This window comes from Sphaeramia orbicularis, chromosome 7, assembly GCF_902148855.1.
Source record: "Sphaeramia orbicularis chromosome 7, fSphaOr1.1, whole genome shotgun sequence".
Lineage (NCBI taxonomy): Eukaryota > Metazoa > Chordata > Actinopteri > Kurtiformes > Apogonidae > Sphaeramia > Sphaeramia orbicularis.
The window spans coordinates 26,625,796-26,642,823 of NC_043963.1; the positions used below are offsets into that span (position 1 = coordinate 26,625,796).

At 38.6% G+C, this 17,028-nt stretch overlaps 2 protein-coding genes across 13 annotated transcripts in view; one reads left to right on the forward strand and one right to left on the reverse strand.

Annotated features, from left to right (window-relative positions):
- Positions 1-457: 457 nt before the first annotated feature.
- Positions 458-2,305, reverse strand: taf11 (TAF11 RNA polymerase II, TATA box binding protein (TBP)-associated factor). Of its 4 annotated transcripts, none has more exons than XM_030138605.1 (6): positions 2,028-2,305; positions 1,622-1,839; positions 1,336-1,469; positions 1,149-1,236; positions 965-1,061; positions 458-841 (listed from the first exon to the last, which is right to left on the reverse strand). In XM_030138605.1, the coding sequence occupies exons 2-6, from the start codon at positions 1,790-1,792 to the stop codon at positions 711-713; spliced, it is 621 nt and encodes a 206-aa protein (XP_029994465.1). In that variant the 5' UTR covers positions 1,793-1,839; positions 2,028-2,305; the 3' UTR covers positions 458-710. The 4 variants fall into 4 exon arrangements, with proteins under 4 accessions (XP_029994465.1, XP_029994462.1, XP_029994464.1 ...); XM_030138602.1 differs by having other exon boundaries at positions 1,622-1,830; positions 2,028-2,304; XM_030138604.1 differs by having other exon boundaries at positions 1,622-1,833; positions 2,028-2,304.
- Positions 2,306-6,454: 4,149 nt separating this feature from the next.
- anks1aa (ankyrin repeat and sterile alpha motif domain containing 1Aa) overlaps positions 6,455-17,028 on the forward strand; it is a 75,193-nt gene continuing 64,619 nt past the window's right edge. For 4 of the 9 annotated variants that reach the window (XM_030138560.1, XM_030138562.1, XM_030138559.1 and 1 more), the window contains exon 1: positions 6,456-7,068. In XM_030138560.1, the coding sequence (XP_029994420.1) occupies positions 6,890-7,068 (179 nt within the window). In that variant the 5' untranslated portion in view covers positions 6,456-6,889. Of the gene's footprint in view, positions 7,069-17,028 lie in introns of all 9 variants that reach the window. The other 5 variants (XM_030138557.1, XM_030138558.1, XM_030138563.1 and 2 more) reach the window with 4 other exon arrangements.

Sequence of the window (17,028 nt, forward strand, 5' to 3'; positions counted from 1 at the left end):
AGGTCAATTGTTATAGAAAACAGCAAAAAACAAATAGAGCTGAGTAGGTGCTAGGGTAAAAGCCCCCGTAGTGGGATTCAGTGTTTGACTTCAACCTAAAGAAAACATCAAGTAAAGTTGGAAACACTTGGTATTATGGGCATATCCAACACAAATGCCTTTTGCAACACTTATGTGTCTAATGCAATTACCCTGACTTAATTAGTCTCACATCATACTAAACTGTGATTAAAAATTAATGAAATATATTCCCCTTGCCTCACTCTGGAATTTGTACAAATACAGAAAATATTTTATGAGTGTTAGCTGTAATAAAAAAAAAAAAAAAAAAAACGTCCTGTACATGCTGACGTGTGTCATTTGAAGCCAATTTAAAGAAGACACATAGTTTATGTAACAAAATCTTTCACACATCCCTAATCCTTCACAATAACTGAGAGCCAAGAATAAAACATTCTTTTCATTTTTATTTATAAAATTGTATTTACAAACATACAGTAGTATATATGAAATGAAATGCATGTTTTATCGAGCACTGATTCTGATCATTAGAGAAGAATAGAGAGTGTGACTGGATCTGGATCTCATACTGACCGGTCAGTTAACTGAAAATAATCATTGTCTAGTTTGCTTACCACATGTGGTGACACCACCATTTCTTCACAGGTAGCTTTATGCAGTATCTTTACATGATTTAAAATGCATGTGCCTCAATGAAAAATTATATTCTTGTACTTGGTGTTGGGAATCTGATCTCTGCTCTTCAACCGCCTTACTGCTTCTCTCATATGCTTGGGCTGAAGTGGTGGTGCATCTCCCCACTTTTCACAGACATCCAATGCTGTAAGGATGAATGTAAAATAGCAAACTACATTATAGAAAACTTTGTATTACAAGAAGAGGTGAACAGAACTCTCATTCATTTGTTTAAGGATACTTGTATGAGCACTGTGTACCTACTCACCTTCTTCAACAATTTCTCCTGCAAATACTTTGGCAATACCAGACATGGCAATCACCACATTCTGGGACACTGATGATCCGGTTATGGACTGAATCAGCTTTAAAAAAAAAAAAAAAAAAAAGGATATTTAAAGATTGAACAGTCTCAAAAATATAAACACAGAATTTCAAATTTCAGACCATACCCTCTTAATAGCAGCTTTTGGGAAGGCAGAACGTCGGTACATCTCGTAGCGATTCAACTGCTCTTCAGAAAAGGATGACACTAAAACCCTGCAAATCACATGAAGAATAGTGGCAAGGACTTAACACTACTGTAAGTGAGTTTACTGGCTAAACAATCTTCTGATTGGTTGAAAATCTCAATCTTACTGCATCTTCTGAATTTCATCTTCATCAACTTTGTGGCGCTTCTCCTTTTTCTTTTCTGGCTCCACTTTCAGTCTTTTGGCAGCAGGTTGACTCGAGGTTCCCTCATCTTCGTCTTCTACTGCTGCTGCCGTTTCCTTTACAAACAAACAATGTTCACAGAAATAAGAGTCAGGTTTCTGGTTGTATAGTTCATTCAGAATTTGAGGTTTTATTTTGTTAAGCTTGGGTCAGAAACACCAAAATAATGCCTTTGAATTTTTGATATATCGTGCTGGAATTCACTCACTGTTTTATTCTCCTGTTGGGGTTGATCTTGAGAAGAGGGCTCTTTGTTTTCGCATGTAGCTTTAGCTGTTGCAGATGCATCTTCAGCCTCCTCTGACTTTGAAGGCTCTTCGCTTGTGGAGGATGCCCTCTCAGATGTATCCTCAGGTTTGATCCGAGCAGGGTCTGCCATTACTATTCAGCCCCCCAAAACAGCAAAAGCTTCTGGATCTGCTATTTTTGACAGTGATAACACCAGCAGGATAGTCATTATTTGAGCGTAGCTTCATCTACCGTCAAGAGAAAAGCATTTTTAACCAGACACGACAAAGCAGTATTATAACTGAGACTCTACATCATACGTTTTACTATGATAACACTGAAAAAAGTGGAAAACTGAATTAAGTCATACTACAGCTTGCACATACCTCCTCTGCAGCCAGACGTCAACAAAGCAACAAGAGTCAAGCTACTACAATGCTAACGTAAATTTAGCATTAGCACCGCTAGTTAGCAAAAAACTAATCGCCGACACGTATATTTTTGCTTACCGCACACTAGCTGAACACTTGCAAACAACATAAGATAACACTATACAATTCTACTGAATTAAATAAACACATTCGTTTAGTAAAACAAGGTTACCACAAAATGCTAGACTTGCTGCCCAGTGGTTGCTAATGTTTGAATTTCCGTTTCCTGTTTTGAACAAACTTTGTTGATACCACGAGCTACAACCTGAAAACAACAAACAATAGGGAGCAACGGCAACAGCTTCCGTTGTAGTTCTCAGGTCAGGGTCTTTCCTCTGTCTTTTTTAAGTCAATATTTTTATTTGAGGACACGTCAGTTAGTAAACTAATCTTAAAATGTAACCCTAACCCTTGATTTAAAAATACAGATTATACAACATATTGTCTGTAGGGGGCAGCATTAGGCTTTTCAGTGTTCCTCCAACCACGAATACATTAGAAGAAGAAGGGGGTGGGGGGGTGGGGGGGGGTTCCAATGTGCAATGTTCCAAAGTGTCTATAATCCATATTTATAAATCTTATCATATGTAAAGTTACATATTAAATATGTAAGCTTTGTATGAAAAATTCTTAATGTTAATATTTCTTGACATACTACTGATAAAATGTGCAAATGTATAACTGTAAATAACATTTAGTCAAAATAGTCACTTTTTTATTATTATTTTCTATATTATTATTATTGTTGTTGTTATGTAATTATTAACATTATATACACATGGATAATATTTAAAAATTCAGTATTCCTTAATAACAGGTTGGTAAATTGCTGAGAAAATGTCTAAATATTTCTATTAGTGATTTTCCCGTTTAACTACAAACCAATTTTCATTATAATCTATATAATTCTAAAGTTACATTCTGTTAGTTTGTGTTGCAATAGTTGGCTAGATTATACCTACACGTGAACTCTTTTCTTACACCAATAACCAGAAGGACATACCTTCACCAATGCTCCACAGTCCATAAGTGGGATTCACTTTGACTCTAACCACAATTTTAAAAAATTGATATATAATTACAAATAGTACAGCAAACACTAGATTAGTATAGCCAATTATGAATTCCTTTTTCAATCCCTTGATAACATTTTACAAGTAGCCTTCTTTTAGTTTAAAATAATACAAAAATTTCAGGAGATGAAAGAGTAATATGATTCTATTTATATTGTCTAACTGTAAATGGACTGAAACGTACACAGCAGTTATTTATACATAGCAACAAAGCTGTGGACTGGCTGAGACCAACAGCCAGTTCCATTTAAACTTCCTAAACTGAGACAAAAAAAGATAGATAGATAGATAGACAGATAGATAGATAGATAAATAGATAGATAGATAGATAGATAGATAGATAGATAGATAGATAGATAGATAGATAGATAGATAGATAGATAGATAGATAGATAGATAGATAGATAGATAGATAGATAGATAGATAGAGAGAGAGAGAGAGAGAGAGAGAGAGAGAGAGAGAGAGAGAGTGTAACATGATAATATGTTGATCAGTCAAACAACCTATCTCTCAGCTTTACAAAAGCTTAAACAACTTCCATGTTTTTGAGTGTATGAGTCACATTAATGAATCTGGTATTATTTCCATGACTGATAAAAATTGTAATTTCGAGTAAAATTGGAAACTCTTGTTTTTTATAGAGCATCATTAATCCCTTTGACAATATTTATTCAATTAGAGTTTACAAGAAGCCCACATTTGGTCTAAAGCAACACAAAAACTTATGGAGATTAAAAGAGTAATGTGATTATACTCACATTATCTCACTTTAAATGGGTATTTGACCATTCCTGAAAAGTATTTGTAATAAAAATCAATGATTTATCAATACTTACAAAGCTGTGGAATGGCTCAAACCGACAATTAGTTTCATTTCAACTTCCTAAACTGAGATAGAAAGAGTAATATGACCTTTTTTTTTTTTTTAAATCTCAGTTTAGGAAGTTGAAATAAGATGAATGACATTGTGTAGATCAGTTAAACCCATTATATTTCAGTTTTTGAAAAATGTAAACAAATTCTAGGTCAGGGGTGTCAAACTCATTTTAGTTCAGGGGCCACATTCAGCTAAATTTGATCTGAAGTGGGCCGAACCAGTAAAATAATAACATAATAATATATAAATAATGTCAACTCCAAACTTTTCTCTATGTTTTAAAGTGAAAAAAGTACATTTACATTATGAACAGGTTTACATTTACAAACTATCCTTTCAAACAATGTGAATAACATAAACAAACTGAAAAAATAAGTGTAATTTTAACAATATTCTGCCTCAGTTTATCATTTACACATGTACATTTCAACTTACAGATCACAGTGGATCTACAAATACACAAAACATTTAGTAACAGGCAAAATCTTGTTAAAATTGAACTTACTTCTCTTAAGACATTTCAAGTTGTTCATATTTGTTCAGGTTATTCACACTTTTTGGGAAATTATATTTTGTTTTAATGTAAATACATGAAAATATTTACATTTACAAATAGAACAATTTGGATTTGTTTATATGTTATTTTGATAGTATTTTACTGGTCCTGCCCACTTGAGATTCATTTAGTCTGAATGTGGAACCTGAACTAAAAGGACTGTTAATATCTTAGTGTAATTTTTACATTTCACAAATTCCTCCCAAGGGCCGGACTGGACCCTTTGGCAGGCCGGATTTGGCCCCCGGGCCGCATGTTTGACACCTGTGTTTTAGGTGTTTTTAAGAGTAAGAATCACATTATTGAACCATGACTGGTACTAAATATTATTGAGTATGTGATAGTGAACAGTATGAATAGGTGATTTAAGTACTGAATCATACAAAGCTGTAGATCAGGGGTGTCAAACATGCGGCCCAGGGGCCAAATGCAGCCCGCCAAAGGGTCCAGTTCAGCCCCTGAGATGTTTTTGCCAAGTGCAAAAATTCCAGTCTTGAACTGAATTAAGCAAAAAAAAAAATTTAGCTTGAATTAAGGAAAAAATCTTGAATTAAGCCAAAAAAAAAAAAAATCTTCAATTAAGTAAAAAAAATCATCAATTAAGCCAAAAAAAATCTCAAATTTAGCAAAAACTCTTGAATTAAGCAAGAAAAAAAATTTCAATTAAGTAAAAAAAAATCTTGAAGTAAGCCAAAAAAAAAATCTTCAATTAAGTAAAAAAAATCTTGAATTAAGAAAAAAAAATCTAGAATTAACAACTTAATTTTTTCCCTTTGTTTTAGTGCAAAAAACAACACTTAATTATGAAAATATTTACATTTACAAACTATCCTGTACCACTAAAATGTGAATAACCTGAACAAATATGAACGACCTGAAATGTCTAAAAAAAATTCAGCACAATTTAAAAAAAAATTCTGCCTGTTCCTCAGTGTTTAGTGTCTATGTAGATCTGATCCATAATGCACATGGAGAAATGAGAAGTTGAGGAATAATATTAAAATTTGACAAAAATTTTCTAACGTTTTTTAACCCTTTCATGCACGAATTATGAGAACCTTAATCAAAATATTTTCCTGAGTGTTTTTATTCCTCTTTAGGCATGAAAAAAACAATGCAATTGAAAATTTTGATCTGAGAAATAAATAAATAAAATAAAATAAAATAAATGCATAACAAAAAAATAATAATGAAAAAAAATTCTTATGAACCTATTTTTCATGAAGTTGCAAAAATGTCCACTCAGCTGGACACCACACATTTAATTTTTGATGCACAAAAACATGTATTTACTGATAAATATGTGAAAACTATGGGGAGGGCTTGTGATTCTGGAGGTTTATGCTCAGGAGAGATCTACGTAATATTACCAATTCATGTCAGAAAAGATATGTAGTGTATTAAAACTTTAATAAAGATATGTGTAAAAAAAACAAACAAAACAAAACAAAAAAAACAACAATGAAAAGAACAACAAAATCCATGTATACAAGAGAACAGCTGTAGAATAGCTGTCCACTGTAGTGACCAGTATGCATGAAAGGGTTAATTTAAATTTCAGTTGTTTTTTTTGTTTGTTTTTTGATAGTTTATAAAAGTAAGTATTTTCATAATTTAATGTTTTTGTTTTTTGTTTTTTTACACTAAAACAAAGACAAAAATTTGGAGTTGTCATTATTTATAGGTTATTCTGTTATTATTTTTCTGGTCCGGCCCACTTCAGATCAAATTTAGCTGAATATGGCTCCTAAACTAAAATGAGTTTGACACCCCTGCTGTAGATTATGAAATGATCTGAGGACATTAGTTGCACCACCAGGACAGTCGGAGTAAACACTGGATGGGTTTGATGCCTCTTTCATTGAGCTTTAACAGTAACAGTGGCCGAGGCACCATCTTGTTTATACCCATCCACCTCGTCGTGTCTTAGGCCAGGGCGGGGAGGGGGCGGGGGGCGAGCTCAGGGCTCAGTGTGTGTGTGTGTGAAGGGTTTCGGATTGGAGCCGCAGAAAGAAAGGGCAGTTTCGAGGAAGTGACGGACGAAGCTCCGGGGACTGGTCAGAGGAAGTTTGCTCGGTGCTGCTGAGCGAAACTTTTCTCGGGTAAAGCAGCACCAACCAGCGGCGCCGCGGGTCGGGACGGACGGATCCAGCGGCGGAGGGAGCTTCTAGTACCGCCACCACAGCACCGCACAGCACCGGGACCGCGACAAGAGAAGGAACCGCTTTGGAATTTCACTCCCACCTCCAAACCCCCTTTTGCTTTCCCTCTCTCTTCCCCGCGCCTCCTCCGATTTGTCTGGGATCCGCGATGGGGAAGGAGCAGGAGCTACTCGAAGCGGCGCGCACGGGGAACCTAGCCGCCGTGGAGAAGCTTTTATCCGGGAAGCGACAGTCTACCGGCACCGGCGGCGGATCTTCTGGGACCGGGGGAAGCGGCAACAGCGGCGGCCACGGAGCCTCCTCTCATCCGCTCTCCAGTCTGCTCAGGTAGGAAGGGACAAGGGAAGGAAAGAGAGAGAGAGAGGGAGGGGGGCAAGGGGGGGTCGAACCAGGCAGGTCAGGAGAGTCGAGTCTGTCAAAGTGTGTCCGATCGTCCACTGTTTGGGGCTTGTGATTCTAGTTAGTGGATTGTAAACACGTTTAGCTAGTTACCACAGACTAATGCCTCCCCTGCTCATACCAGTGCAGCTCGATGGCATGCTTCTTTGTTAGCTCCAGCCTTGTGTTCCTGCCAGCTTACTGTAATGTGCACAGACCTCCTGGTAGGCAACACAACTATTCAATGGAGCCAAATTTAGCCCATGGTTTCATTTAAAAAAAAAAAAAAAAATACATGGCTTATCCTGCAAGCTGCATCATTTCCCACCTTCCTTTAGCTGTGTAGTGTAAACCTGAGGTAGTTCATCTGATCCATGGTCCCACAAGCGGAAGTCATGGAGGCAGGAACAATATTTGATGTGGTTTTTCACATTTGTACATAACCTTTCAGTCTGGTTGCAACTGGTCACTTCTCTGTTTGGGTCTTCTGCATATTAACTTCATTTCTTTATGCCTAAAAAACCCCATCTTACTCCATAGTACAAGGTCATATACCTGTCATATACTTGTCATCCTTGCCACTTCTTCACTTTCAGACATATTGTAGTCCAGGGGTGTCAAACTCATTTTAGTTCAGGGGCCACATTCACCACAATTTGATCTCCAGTGGGGCAGACCAGTAAAATAATAACGGTGAAAAAAGGAAAATTACATTATGATAATGTTTACATCTACAAAATCTGAATAACGTGAACAACTTGAAATGTTTTAAGAAAAACAAGTGCAATTTTACCAATATTCTGCCTCAGTTTATCATTTACACATGTGCGTTACAACTTACATTACAATTATAAATACACAAAACATATAGTGCCAGGTAAAATATTGGTAAAATTGCATGTACTTCTCTTAAGACATTTCCGTTTGTTTATATTTCCTCAGGTTATTCACATTTTTTGTAAAAGGATAGTTTGTTAATGTAAACATTTTCATATAATTTTACTTTTTTTCACTAAAACAAAGGTAAAATTTGCAGTTGTCATTATTTATAGGTTATCATGATACTATTTTACTGATCTGACCCAATTGAGATCTAATTGGTCTGTATGTGGAACCTGAACTAAAATGATTTTTACACTGTTGATTGTTAATATCTTCAGTGTAATTTTTGCATTTCACAAATTCATCCCACGGGCCAGATTGGACCCTTTGGCGGGCCGGATTTGGCCCCCGGGCCGCATGTTTGACACCTGTGTTGTAGTCTTTCATTGTGGAGGTGCACATTTTCCAGACCTGTTTTAGGTTTTATTTCACTGAAGAAGTAGCCTGTAGTGCACACAGTGATCATGAAGCTGCAGCGGGGGTTAGTTTTGTAATAATGTACCCACGCTCTAACTTTGTGCACTCTCTGATCTTGTGGACAGTACTAAATAAAAGAGAAGCATGTAATAGATCTGATAAGGCCTGGTTTTCATTTTGTCATGCAGATGTTATCAGAATTATAATGCTTTGTGCACTAGCTTATCACCAAAGCACTATTGAATTTCCCTGGGGTCAAAATCTACCTCTGTGAATCTGTATGTTTTTTAATAATGCACATAGTTAAGGCAACCTTTGTTCTTTGTGCAGAATTAGAACCTTCCATGAAAGGTTGTTTAAAAGAGCCTTAGCCTGCACATTCAGGCTGCATCGACTTTTATGTGTGTTAAAATAAAAGTTATGGCCATGCTAAGTACCAGCTGTCAAGAAGCTGCAGGTGGTTACTCTCCAGCCTTATTTGAATACTGATCACATGCAGGTTGACTGTCTGTCAGTCCAGTCAAACACAATATTGCTCCCCGGGGAAGTAAGTGCCAGGCACCTTCGTCGGAGAGACAAGTGTTACGGTGAATCTCGAGGTGATGTATCACTGTGTTACTTAGTGCAGACTGCACAGTGTACTCAAGATAATTACATTAAACCCTTCTAATCGGAAATCCAATTCAGAGATGTCATGCAGTCACGGCCGGTCCCGTCTCTCCCTCACAGATCTGTGGGTGGACTGAAGGGTCCATTGTGTCATCTATTCTGACTTGAGTAATCATTGTTTGGCAACGGTAGCTCTGGGAAATTATTGGCTAGCTTTGTAGGAAATGAATTAACTGGTGGTGTGTGGATTTGAAAAGTCTCTATAGCCTGTGGACACCTGAGCTTTAAGGAACATCAGTTGTAAGACTATCGACAACATGGCAGCTGGAGGGAGGTCTGTTGTTATTGTGTATGACATTTGATTTGGTTTGCATAATTTAAATGTCAGTAAATTTAAGGTTATTACTTTAAGCTACCACAGACCTATAGATGTTGGGTTAGGAATTTTTCCCCCTCTTAACTAGAACAACTGTGAAACTTGTTCATCATCCATTGTCAGAAACCTCAGGTTTATAATCCTGTCAGAAGAGATCTGTTCAGTGGGAAAGACGTTTCCCTAAGTAATTTAGCCTGTGGTGCTTCTAAAGTTTGGAATGGGTTACATGTTATTTATGACCCTAACTGCACAGAATTACAAGTCAATACCCATTTGTGTGATGAGATGTTCTCATGATAACTTGAAGTCATTTAATCAGACTTGTTTAGACTTGTTATTAAGGCTGTTGCATACAATATAGGCAATATTATCAATTTATTTGTATTAACAGAATCCCCAGGCTTTATATATGATCTCTCCTAATCTGCTTCATTTTCATAGTTTGAAGGTGTGTTGTGTGTGTGTTTCCACTAGATTTTTGGCGTTCTTTCTTTGGAATGGGGTGCATGTCAAGACTTGTGGTGTTTTTGTAACCAGGCTGTTGTAGAGCTGTGCTCTGCGGAATGTCTGCTTTCCCAGGAGGCTGCATCCTAGTGGTTGCCATGGGATAGACACTGACCCCGGCATGTTTTAACACCACCGCCGCCCCAAACATTTGTTACATGGTGCTCCATTAACACTTAAATGAGGTGGGCAGGGCCTCCTTATATAGAAAGGTCACGGCCAAACCCTCAAAGAGCTGTCATATAGTGGTTACTGCAGATTTAAGACAGGTGAATTATTGTTATTGTTTGTGTAGTTTCCAGGTCTTTGCATACTGTAGCTTTCACTAGGGGCCTCATGACCCAGGATCCCAGAGGTCTACAGGAAGAACTTTTCACTAGTACTTCCTGTCCCAGGTTGTCCAAACACAGGCAGCAGCTGTGGAGAGACCGGAGGTAAGAGAAGTCCCTGGCAGGGAAAGTTCCTGCCCACTGAGGGGAAATTAACAGAGGAATGCATGGAGTTCTGGACAGAGGCAGTGAGAGCTTAGCCAGATGAGGGCTTGTCTCCCAGATCCACAGCCATGTCCTTTGTCCCACTGACAAAGCGTAGAACGACAGCTTTTCATATTCATATTAGTTCCTAAAGAACAGTCTGAGGCTTCTCTACACTTTTTAGTTGTACAAAGAAAACGTCATTTGGTTCGAATTGGACCACCTATGTAGAGTAGCTTATGTTTCCTATTGCTAAAACAAAAGGGACTTTTGTAATAATTGATAATAAAGGGCATCTTCTTTGATTTGCATCCTCAAATACATTTTCTCCCTAACATTTATTTCACTTTTAGTAGTGAGGAAAGCCTTTTCTTCCAGTGTAATGACTTGGTTAGCATTTTAAGAGGCTTGGGCACTGCTCCAAATCATTCCATTCCATTACATCCACAATTTCAGGCTCATCTCCAGCAGAGCCATGCTGTCAGACGGGTGTTAGCAGAGAAAATATCAGTAAAAAAGCAAGCACATATTGTCCCTTTAAAAACACACACATGTGTCCTTATGTTATCAGGATCTGTGCGCATGTAAAATCTGTGTGAATTGGCTTAGTGTGTCTGCAGATGACAGCCTCCCAGCAGGAATCTGACACCCTCAGTTTCTAAACAGGCACTTTCTACCACTTTTACAGTACCGGCAAAAGCTTTAGATCACCCTTAGCTGAACTAAAAGCTGGATATACACCAGGCCCGGCAGTCACATTTCATCAATTGTTGACCTCTGAACTAAAAGAAACTGTAGCTGTTCAAGCCAGGAGGGAGCAATGGTAGCTGGGAAATCTAACACCACCATGTTAGCATTCCAGGAGCATCTGAGTTTGGGATGCTCTGCTCTCCACATTATGTTTACGGCCCGTGTTTGTGTAGCGTGAGACAGCAGGCTCTTAGAGGCACTGATGAATTCCACATATGTGTGTACGACAGGGGTACAGACACTGACAAACGTGCTGTCCACTGATGTCTATTCTTGTAAATACGTGGCCGGTTTTGTTTTAACCCAACAGTGGTGGCTAAAAATAGCTTTCATGGAAGTGGGTCAGGGGTTTCTTGACAGGATACGAATAAATTGACTTGAACTGGACATGTCAGAAGTAGAAATAACAGCAACAACCATAACATCTGTAACACCAACAATAACAATAATGTTTTAACCACATTATTACAATATGTTTACAATTAGCATATGTTGGGGGTCTCTCTGTACTTCTTGCATTACAAACAAACACCACATGCAATCAACACAGTTACTAAATCTCATGCTTAATGTGAACTCTATTTCAACTCACTCACTAAAGAGCTTATAATAACAAAGGGACAAATGGAAATAATAAGACTGTGGAGGTTGCTGCTCCCCTGTGGTGTTTGTTTTTGAACCCGTTTTTTTAAGACACTGTCCTACAACAGCTACAGACGTCAGGGCCACCCTCTCGACCTGTGCAGGCTTACATGTGTTAGCTGACTATTAGCGACTCCCCCAACCCAGACATTTTGGTCCGTCTGGCCCGCTGGCTGGCGTCATGCTTTCTCCCCGTCTCTGCTGCTCTCAGCAGTCTTGTTGCCCACCTGCTGGGCTAACGCCAACCTCCACTCCACCTTCAAACTGCAAACATGTTGTACTTGTGCCCTCAGTGTGTCCACACAGGAAACAAATTAGCTGAGATCCTTTAAAAATATGTGTGTGTTTTTTGCCCGTCCTTCTGAATGTGTAGAAGAAACCTGTTATGCTTGACTGGGTTAGCCTTAGCATGACTAAGCATATCAGCAGCAGACAGACAATGAGGCCATTTTTATACTGTTTAGTGATAAGCAGTATGTCAGTATAAGGTATAGGGTCATGAAAACTTTAAAAAAAATTCTCAATCTGAGTTTTGATGACTTCATGAACACTGAATTTTCTGTGTGACACAATTTTAATATGCAAACTAGGTAAGACAGAAGTTAGCTGCTATTTCCAGATGTGGATTGTCAGCATAACTGAAATAACTTGCCGTCCATCTGGCAGATTTCAGTTGAGGCTCGACATCAGTTTGCTCTCTCAAGCAAAATACTCCACAGATAAGCATGTGTACAACGAGATCCACGTATTGGTGTATGTGTGTGTGAAATCAGCGTGTGAAAAATGCCATCTTCCAAGCAGACAGCCTTGTGACTGCATATGTTTTCATCCCATCTGATTCTCCCCTGTGCCTTTTCATGTTTTGTCCTGTATTCATCTCAACTCTTTAGTCTGCCACCGCTGTTTTTCATGCCTATCATTCTGATTCTGCCAGAGCTCATTGGAGTGCTCTGGTCATAGTCTGTGACTATCTGTGGGCACAATTTATTCACACCTCCTACCGCACCACAGTTGCTGTGTGAAATGCTCACTATGGTGTGTTTACGAGCCTTGAAGACTCACTCAGGCTTTGTAAGGCCTGTGTAGTTAGACACTGAGCAGTGTCTCTGACTTAATTTCCTTACTTTCTGTTCCTATTTATCTGTCTTTTGCATGTATATAAAATGTGAAGCTCTTACCATGATGATTTTTTTTTGCGCTTACTTCCTCTTTTAAAATTTTATGAAATCGTTGGAGATATTCTGCTTACAAAATATGTCAATGACTAAACTGAAGAAATTTCTTGGATGAGAGGTGGACTATTTTCAAAAAGAGCTAAACCAGTCCAGTTGAACCGAGAAGAACTTCCAAGAAAAATCTATCAATAACATACATAAGGAAAATGTATCAATAACATACATACTTTTAAATTCATTTTAGCTCTGTGGACTCTTCGCACTAATGATTATACCTTTACAATACAACATGTTATTATCTACAGTTTATTCTCTATGCGATATTGTAAACACAGCAACGTTCAAGTACATGGGCCCACTTCAGACAGAGGAGATTTTATTTTGAAATGGAAGCTGGGTTTAACTTTTTTTAACGAGATATTTTATTTTCACAGTAGAATAAACCACAAAACTATATAATCGTACAAAAACAAAAAAGTGATTAGAACTACAATGATTATTCAATTAATCATGTAGAGGTACAAACACAGACACAAATACAGATAGAAATGATTCATTGTGAATTAATTGATAACTGTATTGAAAAAATCTCATCATTTTGAGGATTTTTAGGCCAAAAAGTTAAAATTCTCTGATTCCTGCTGCTTAAATCTGAACATTTTCCTCCCTTATGACAGTAAACAAAATCTTTTTTGGCTGTGGATAAAAACACAACATTTGAGGGCATCATCTTCCGCTTTGGGAAACAAGTGTTCACTCTTATCACACCAAAAAGCATATCAATTAATGATGAAAGTATTCGATAGATTAATCAACATTCAGAATAATCAGTAGTTGATACCTGAATCATCCAGTTATCCTGTCCAGTACTACAGTCCAGGAGTGTGTTTTAATAATTTTGACATGTAACAGCTGTTACGAGTGTATACTACTATGACGTTGTGTGCGTGGTATCTGTGCAGTGATGAGTGATTGAGTTCAATAGGTCAGTGAGTGTCCTCCTCAGTCGGCCTGGATATCTGACAGCTTCTATCTCTGCTGTAGAGGAGATGCTCAGGTTTGCCATGCTGGGCTGCTTTTTGGCAGCAGGGCATCTGGTTTCAGCACCCGACAGCAGTATGCATAATTAAGCCCAATTTCCCTGACGGTGGCTGACATGCGCCAGTCACTGCTGGGCTCAGTGCCCTGGGCTACACTAATCCGCAGCAGTGTGGCCACACGGCTAATAGGCTGGAGGATAAATCTGTTTATTTGACACCGAGTTCACACACACCTTGATTCTCAATTTCTTCAACTTGCAGCTAAATTTTGTCTCATCTGCACTCCAGGGTTCCATATGTACACATGTAATTCCATATCATGGCTTTCGGCTCCACTGGGTATGTGAAGGGCCGGTTTATGGGCAAAATATGTTTTCCCATTGAAACCTACTTTTTAGTTGCCTGACAAAAATAATCAGCAGGTAATCATGATTAAGTTATGTTTGTGAGTCCAAATACTCTAACCTTAAAGTTTTCATCCTATTCAATGAGATGTTAGGCTTTGTTTTATTTGATCTGATCTGGTTTTGCAGCTCTAGTTGAATTAAAAAAAAAAAAGGAATTAAATAAATCACCTTTATGAGATCCAGCATATTGTACTAGCCTCTTAACACTTTATCAAACACAGGGTTGCCTGCAGAAAGAAAACTGCAGATTAATTAAAAATGACACTAATCGCTAGTTGCAGGCCCACTGCTGTCACTGGAATTTGTGCACTTAATATTTACCCTAAAGGTCAGTTGACATAATTAGTTCTGTTTGTATTTATTATTTTTTAGTATCTGATAATAAACTGATTATCTGTCTGATAGATATAATTGAATATGCCCAAGATGATCTGTTAAAACTTGAGTAAATACACACTTTAAATCATCTTTCCCTTGTATTCATTTAAGGGATTAGTCCATGAGATTGTAAAACATGCCTGAAAACTGTGTCTTTGCTTGTCTCCTGTTTGTATAATTACTGGTTCAGCCTTGTGTTATTTGGACAGTGGGTTTATACATTAGCCCACTTATTTTGGAAATGCCGTCAGTATGTGTGACTAATGTCAGCAGACGTAAATGCACAGAATACAGAAAAGAGGGAAATGTTATTATCTGTCCTCTTCTCACACTGGCCAGGCTTTGTACAACACAGAATTACAGCCCCCCAGAATCTCTTTCAAACCTCAACTTCATCCCGCTGATATTCCCTCAGGGAAATTAAGGATTAGCTCAGCCTTTCAAACAGGAATTCCTCAGTCAGTTCCCATGAATGTGCCCCCTCCCAAACCAAATCAACTCTGTTTTGCCCATTGCCCTGCTATGGGCCTAAGCCCCGTCCCTTGGTTAGGTTGGTTGTGAGCCATAGTAAGAGGATGAAGTGGATTGCCGAGCACCACTCTGACTCATGCCCTTGGGTGCCATGCTGCCAAAATGCTGAGAGGACGATGTGACACTCTGGCTACACTTAGAGCTGCTTGTACAGGCATCTCTGCTCAAAGCAAATGTAATGTGTGATGGCAGTGATCAAAACGTAATGAGCAGACATCTTCACATCCTCTGCATGGGGATTATTTTGATAATGCTTTTACATCACAGCTATACTATTATAAAAACGGAGTCCAGAAAATGGCTTAATCGTGCGGTTTCTGATGCGTAATGCTGCATTATGAGTTTACTTGGTCACGTGGCTGACCTAACGCTCTGCTGCTGTTTCCGAGTTGCATTTTCACAACTTCTGGCGATGACACATAAGAGTCATAACTGTGAAAGAGGCCTAATGTGAAGAGGCATCAAATGTATAAGCTTTTAGTTTGGAATGTCAATACATTTGTTTCTTTCAATGTAATGGGAACTGAAGCATGCATGTTGCAGCAAGAAACAGTATTCCATCCTCTGTGGTCATTATTAATGCTATAAATAAATGCTATAAATAAACATCACACGCACAAAAATAAATGTTCAGTGTCTTTAGCTCATTGTCAATGCGTCCTTGTTATCTCAAGCGTGACAATCAATGCAATAAAATCATATTCGTGTTACTTATGTGCCTAACCCTATGGCATGTATTCTTGCAATCATTTCTTCCCTGTGCCTGATTTAGTTAAATTCTGCAGCCGTAGCCGCTGCTCTGTTCATGTTTATGTTAATTTGTTTATGGGGGTTTTGCTGTAAGCTGTTGCATAACTCTTTTATCTAGGACAGCAACTAGAGGTCTGTTTGTGTCTCCGTTTTCTCTTTTGATCTGTTTAGCAACCATGTAAGAGTCTGTGCCTCTGCAGTCCTTTCTACACATTTGGCTACTGATTCTGGACGATTACAGAGGAAGTGAATTTGTGATGCCATAAGAGCTGGCCTAATCGTGGCTCGCTCGTTTTCCCCTTGCCAGCCGAAATTTATCAATCCCAAGCATTTCCTGCCGTGGCATTTTCACACTCTAGTACTTCCTCCTAGCACACCCTGCTTTTGATGTCCCATGACTTCATGGCTGCCTTGCTTGGTAAGATGAGACCCAGAAGGGCTGCTGTAAGAAATAAATGGCTTAGGCTTATGACTAGTAGAGTGCTGCATCCCTGTGTGTCTGTGCTCTGTCAGGCCCATTGTTCTGCAGGCTATAGAGCACTCCAAGACACTTATTTAATGAGACGGCTCTGACTGTGTAATTGCAGGCTGCTCTGAGAGCTATTATGGGAGATGTGTTTTAGAGGAGGGCAAAAACAGCCATGACTGCAGCAAAACAGAGGCAAAGTCACACACTATCACTTGGGCCGACACGAGGGGGTTACGCACCCCGCTGCCACACCTTCCACGCTCACCACAATGTTTATATCACGGATCAGTGCGTATTGTGTCGATGAGTTACAGCCTGTGCGTGCATCCAACTCCTGGTGCTGATGCTTGAGCAGTGTTTTTCCAAGATGTGCTAATAGCCTGTTCTCTTCATCCTCCTCCTTATGGCATTCCCTCCAACGGCTGCATTCATTAAAGAAGCTGCTTGCATCAAAATCCAGGCCTCCCATAATTTATGAGTCCGTCGTGCTGTTAGATAAGTTGTTT